Source organism: Pongo pygmaeus, chromosome 8, assembly GCF_028885625.2.
Source record: "Pongo pygmaeus isolate AG05252 chromosome 8, NHGRI_mPonPyg2-v2.0_pri, whole genome shotgun sequence".
NCBI lineage: Eukaryota > Metazoa > Chordata > Mammalia > Primates > Hominidae > Pongo > Pongo pygmaeus.
In genome coordinates, this window is record NC_072381.2 from 51,625,870 (window position 1) to 51,632,119 (window position 6,250).

Consider the following 6,250-nt stretch of genomic DNA (forward strand, 5'->3'; position numbering starts at 1 on the left):
CAGGATGGGCCGGGTGGGAGAGGAGGTTTTGCAAGAAGAAAAGGCAGGTGCCCTGGCTGGACAGAATGACAAATAGAATGACTGGGAGGAGAAGAGGGAAGTGAAGGACAAAAGAAGGGAAGGAAAAAGAATAGGAACAGGAGCAGAAACTGTACCAAAAAAAAAAAAAAGAGAGAGAGAGAGATAATCAGATGGAAACTCAGTGACGAGAAGTGCTTTGCCAAGGCTAGAAGTAGGGGAATCTGGCATGGAAGACCAGACTTCTGGCCCTTTTGTGGGGGTGAGCTCTTGAAGGTCCAGGTTAGACAGGGGACTGGGGGACTATTCCCTCCCATCCATCCCACCCGCTGTGAGAAGGGTGCTGAGCCCAGGAGGAACAGGTGGGGGACAGGCAGGGTCCAGATGTTGGGAGCAGGGACCTTGTGGTCAAGACACCCCAGGCTCTGCTGCCCCTTGGTCAATGTCTTCTTCTCCCTCCTCACCCTCCCAACCTACAAGAGGATGATTTTCCCAGGCGGCTCAGCGAGAGTATGGAGGACCTCAGCCTGGATTTGGGGGCACTTCAGGGCAGGGAGTATCTGCAGGACCTGGGCCTTGGGGCCCCTTCCCACAACCAGCCTGGGGAGACCCCAGACAGCCACCTCACCGGTGAAGAACTAGGAAGGGATTCTCTTTTCTCCAGCTTGGCAGGGTCCCAAGACCGGTCAAGGCGGCGCAGCTGGGAGAGGTCACGGAGCTGCTCAGAGAGATGGCAGAGGTCAGTTCCCCACTGCTGCCTGCTTCCCACAATGCACCCCTGGGACAGGGCAGAGGTCCAGACGGCCAGAGCCAGGTCCTAAGACAAGCCGCCCCTTGCACCTGCCATAGTCCCCAACCTTTTTGGTACCAGGGACCGGTTTCATGGAAAACAATTTTTCCATAGACCCAGGGGGACAGGGGATACTTTCTGGACAATTCAAGCACATTCCATTTATCATGCACTTTATTTATATTATTATTACATTGTAATACATAATGAAATAATTATACAATTCATCATTATGTAGAATCAGTGGGAGCCCCGAGCTTGTTTTCCTGCACTAGACAGTCCATTCTGGGGGTGATGGGAGACAGTGACAGATCATCAGGCACTAGATTCTCTTGTTTTTTTGTTTGTTTGTTTGTTTGTTTTGTTTTTTTTGAGATGGAGTCTCACTCCATTGCCCAGGCTGGAGTGCAGTGGCGTGATCTCGGCTCACTGCAATCTCCGCCTCCTGGGTTCAAGCAATTCTCCTGCCTCAGCCTCCCGAGTAGCTGGGATTACAGGCGTGCACCACCACACCCAGCTAATTTTTTCATTTTTAGTAGAGACGGGGTTTCACCATGTTGGTCAGGCTGGTCTCGAACTCCTGACTTCATGATCCGCCTGCCTCGGCCTCCCAAAGTGCTGGGATTACAGGCGTGAGCCACCGCACCCAGCCTAGATTATCATAAGGAGTGTGCAACCTAGATCCCTTTCATGTGCCGTTCACAATACAGTTCCTGCTCCTATGAGAATTTTTTTTTTTTTTTTTTGAGACAGAATCTCACTCTGTTGCCCAGGCTACAGGCTCACACCACCACACCCGGCTAATGTTTTGTATTTTTAGTAGTAGAGACGGAGTTTTATCATGTTGGCCAGACTAGTCTCAAACTCCTGACCTCAGGGGATCCTCCTGCCTCAGCCTCCCAAGTGCTGGAATGACAGGCACGAGTCACCATGCCGGGCCCCTGCTCCTTTGATAATCTAATGCTGCCACTCATATGACAAGAGGCGGAGCTCAGGCAGTCATGTGAGCAACGGGGAGTGGCTGTAAATACAGATGAAGTTTCGCTCACACGCCTGCGCTCACCTTCTGCTTTGCAGTCCGGATTCTAAAAGATCACAGACTAGTACCAGTCTGTGGCCCAGGAGTTGGGGATCCCTGCTCTAGGGCCATGAGGGGTGTCTGCACCATCAGAGGCAGCCCAAAAAACCCTCTTCTAACTTGTACATGCATGAACATAGAGCCTGTGCAAGTGACTGAGCATGCACGAGCCCAAACTGAAAACTGCATGTGAGGCCGCGCGCGGTGGCTCACACGTGTAATCCCAGCACTTTGGGAGGCCAAGGCGGGTGGATCAGCTGAGGTCAGGAGTTCAAGACCAGCCATGGTCAACATGGCAAAACCCCCTGTCTACTAAAAATACAAAAATTAGCCTGGTGTGGTAGTGCACACCTGTAGTCCCAGCTACAGGTGAGGCCCGAGAATCTCTTGAACCCGGGAGATGGAGGTTGCAGTGAGCTAAGATTATGCCACTGCACTCCAGCCTGGGCGACAGAGCGAGACTCTGTCTCGAAAAAAAAAAAGGAAGAAAAAAAATCGACTGTATGCACACACTGCAAGCACACAAAAACCTAAATTTGCACACCTGCTGAGAGTACGGCCATGCTCAGCACCCATCAGACCCACGCATATAAGCCTAAACGTGATCTGCATACTGCTTGCGTCCATACGCATGAAGCCAGCCATGCAGTTATGATCAAAAGGGAAATGTGTGAGACACCATACACCCCACAGTGGCAGCACCAAATAGTAGAGGTGGGGGGTGCTCTAGCCACCCCTAACCCGTGTCCCTCAACCCCTTCCAAGTCATCCCACATAGAAATTCAGGTCGGGTGCAGTGGCTCACGCCTGTAATCCCAGCACTTTGGGAGGCAGAGTCGGGCGGATCACTTGAGGTCAGGAGTTCGAGATCAGCCTGGCTAACATGGTGAAACCCCGTCTCTACTAAAAATACAAAAATTAGCTAGGCATGGTGGCACGTGCCTGTAATCCCAGCTACTTGGGAGGTTGAAGGAGGAGAATCGCTTGAACCTGGGAGGCAGAGGTTGCAGTGAGCCAAGATCGTGCCACTGCACTCCAGCCTGGGTGACAGAGTGAGACTCTGTCTCAAAAAAAAAAAAAAAAGAAAGGAAAAGAAAAGAAAAGGAAAACCAGTCTGTGCAAAAACTATCTGAGAGGCAAACGTAGCTCCAACAAATCTAACCAGGCTGGCTTTCTTTATCCCCTCCCCCTTGTCACCCACTCCTCTCATATTGGGAGGTCTGGACCCCTTTCTGTGGCCTGTGCACCCTTCCCTGTCCTGGAAGGACCCCCTTGCATGTTCTTTCAAGCCCCCCTAGATGCCTGGGGCAGCAGCCAGGTGGGCAAGACCTGCTGAAGCCCCAGTACCCTGTCTTCTCCCACTAGGCTCAGCCTCGATGCCTCAACTGTGGATGAGGAACCCTGTCTCCCCCGAACACTGGCCAGCCTTGCTTTGAACCTGCCAGGAGGAGGGCTGAAGACCTGGACTCAAGGGTGTCTGTCTGGGGGCGGGACCCCTGCAGAGACCCCAGGCAAAGTGGGTATAACCTGCAGCCACCCCTGACAATAGCACACTTTTGGGTCTAGAAGCCAGTGCTGTGGGTAAGAAGGAGAGACTTGCCAGGGCTGGTGGCGCTTACCCACCATGGCAGGGTGGAGGCTGCTTATCTGTGGTCCTCTCTGGGTCCTAAGATTCCAGCCCAGGCCTGAAGGGTTTTCCCTGGGTAAGCATCTAAGGCAGGCTATGCATGGCCATGACTCCAACCCAAGGGCTGGAGACAAGGGGATGGGGGATGTCTTATCTTGCAGTTTCAGCCAGGCTTGGAGGATCTTTGCCTGGAGTGTAGCCTGCAGCTGGAAGGCAGCTGTGTCTATGGTTGGGGTATACAGCTAAGGAGAATTTCTCTCTGACCTGAGATCCCAGCTCACACCTGAGGAATGCATGCTTGGAGCTGTGGCTGGTGGCTGAGACATCTTTGGCTGTGATCACAAAGGACGCTGGGGGAAATTCCTGGCCATTGTTGGAACCTGTGGCTCTGATACCTGGGGCTCCAGCTCAGAGCTGGAGGCTTCTCGGCCAGGACTACAGCCCTGTGGCTGGGGAGGGGGTGGCTGAACCCATGTCTTATGGCTGCGGGGAGTGGCTGGAGGCTGAGGCTTGGATGAGTGTGTCACCCCATTTCTGTGGAGGTGGCCCTGGCTGTGGGTGGGTCCCCTCAATCTAGGGAACCTGCCTGCAGTTCAGGCTGCCTTCCCAGCTTAGTGAGATGTTTAATTCCCTGCAGGAATGGGACAGCCCCAAGAAAAGAGTGAGGTCAAGGTCTGTTCCTGTGTCCTTCTATGAGATCCGCCCTCCGGAAATCTCTCCGGTTTTGGAAGTGCCCACTCCACCTGTTCAAGGTAGCCAGCCTGGGAGTTTCCTTCATTCAAACCAAGTCAGGGAAAGAGGAGCCTGGCCAACATGGTGAAACCCTGTTGGGGTTTCATCCTTCATCCTGGAGGGTCCCCTTGATGGGGCTCCAGATGGGCCCCAGGGAAGGGAAGGGAGTTGGCTTAGGGTCCCCTGGGCAGGGACTGAGCAGAACGCTGGGGGAAGCCAGAGAGAGGAAGAGACCTCCAGCATCTGTCCCTCCTCCTCTCCCTGCAGCTCTTGAGCCAGTGTGAGATTGCCCCATTGCAATGACCTTGTCCCCAAGATTCTCTCTTCTCTCTATGACTTTTTTTTTTTTTTTTTTTTGAGATGGAGTCTTGCTCTGTCGCCCAGGCTGCAGTGCAGTGGTGCAATCTCAGTTCACTGCAATCTTCGCCTCCTGGGTTCAAACAATTCTCCTGCCTCAGCCTCCCAAGTAGCTGGGACTACAAGCACCCACTACCATGCCCGGCTAATTTTTGTATTTTTAGTAGACACAGGGTTTCGCCATGTTGGCCAGGCTGGTCTCAAAGTTCTGGCCTCGAGTGATCGGCCTGCCTCAACCTCCCAAAGTTCTGAGATTACAAGCATGAACCACCGCGCCCGGCATTCTGACTATTTCTTTATCTCTTTCTTTATCTCTGAATTTTTATCCTGAGATCTTGCACCTCTGTGGCATCAGACAAACCTGGAATCTAAACACATAACAAGTCTCTGAGCCTCTGTGTCTTCCTCTATTAGAAGAGGTGCAGCAGCTCACACCTGGAATCCCAGCACTTTGGGAGGCTGAGGCAGGTGAATAGCTTGAGCCCAGGAGTTCGAGGCCAGCCTGGGCAACATGGCGAAACCTTGTCTCTACTAAAAATACAAAATCAATTAGCTGGGCATGACGGTGTGCACCTGTAGTCCCAGCTACTTTGGAGGCTGAGATGGGAGGATCGCTTAAACCCAGGAGGTCAAGGCTGCAGTGAGTTCTGATGGCAGGACTGCACTCCACTCTGGGTGACAAAGTGAAACCGTCTCAAAAAAAAAAAAAAAAAAGTCCTGGTGCAGCGGCTCACACCTGTAATCCTAGCACTTTGGGAGGCCGAGGCAGGTGGATCACCTGAGGTCCAGAGTTTGAGACCACCCTGGCCAACATGGTGAAAACCCCATCTCTACTAAAAATATAAAAATACAAGAATTAGTCAGGCATGGTGGTGTGTGCCTGTAATCCCAGCTACTCAGGAGGCTGAGACAAGAGAATTGCTTGAACCCAGGAGGCGGAGATTGCAGTGAGCTGAGATTGAGCCATTGCACTCCAGCCAGAGTGACAGAGCGAGACTGTGTCTAAGGAAAAAAAGAGGAGGGGGGACAATAAGCATATCTCCTTAAGGCCACTTGGAGAGTCTGCTCATCTCACACACGTAAAGCACTTAGTAGGTTGTAAGCACTCACGAGACACTGGGGACACCTGGGTTTGTCCCTGGCTCTCTGTCCTCTTCTTGTCTCTGTTGCCTGAGAGTACAGGCCCTGTCTGCATGGCCTCCAGTTCTGCAGGGGCCCAGGGTGGCATCCGGGAGGGCTCTGCTGGGCTGGTCCTGTCCCAGAGCTCCTCACAACTGTGCTTCCTGGGATGGGGGGCTTCTTCCAGGCCTGGAACCTCCAGTGCTGGAGTGCATGGAAAAAGACCACGTGGAACCAGATCACGTGTGAGTTTCTGCCTCATGGTGGGGGAGGGACAAAGTTGCCATGACAGAGCCTGGAGGGTCTTGCCTTCAGGACCCTGCCTGATACCTCCTTCCAGAGAACCATCTTCCAGCCCCTAACATATTTTCCCGTCCCTGTAATCATGCTAAATGGAACGGGGAGACACTGTATTAGGGTTCACCAGAGGGATAGAACCAATAGGATATATAAGGGGAATTAGCTCACATGATCACAAAGGCAAAGTCCCATGAGCTGGAGAATGACAGCGTGGCACCCAGGGGAGCCA

The 6,250-nt window shown here is 52.8% G+C and overlaps 1 protein-coding gene across 1 annotated transcript; it reads left to right on the forward strand.

Annotated features, from left to right (window-relative positions):
• Positions 1-379: 379 nt before the first annotated feature.
• On the forward strand, positions 380-5,970 carry LOC129045024 (rho guanine nucleotide exchange factor 18-like). Its single transcript, XM_054503316.1, has 4 exons — positions 380-757; positions 3,252-3,402; positions 4,151-4,265; positions 5,909-5,970. The coding sequence occupies exons 1-4, from the start codon at positions 531-533 to the stop codon at positions 5,968-5,970; spliced, it is 555 nt and encodes a 184-aa protein (XP_054359291.1). The 5' UTR covers positions 380-530.
• Positions 5,971-6,250: the final 280 nt, after the last annotated feature.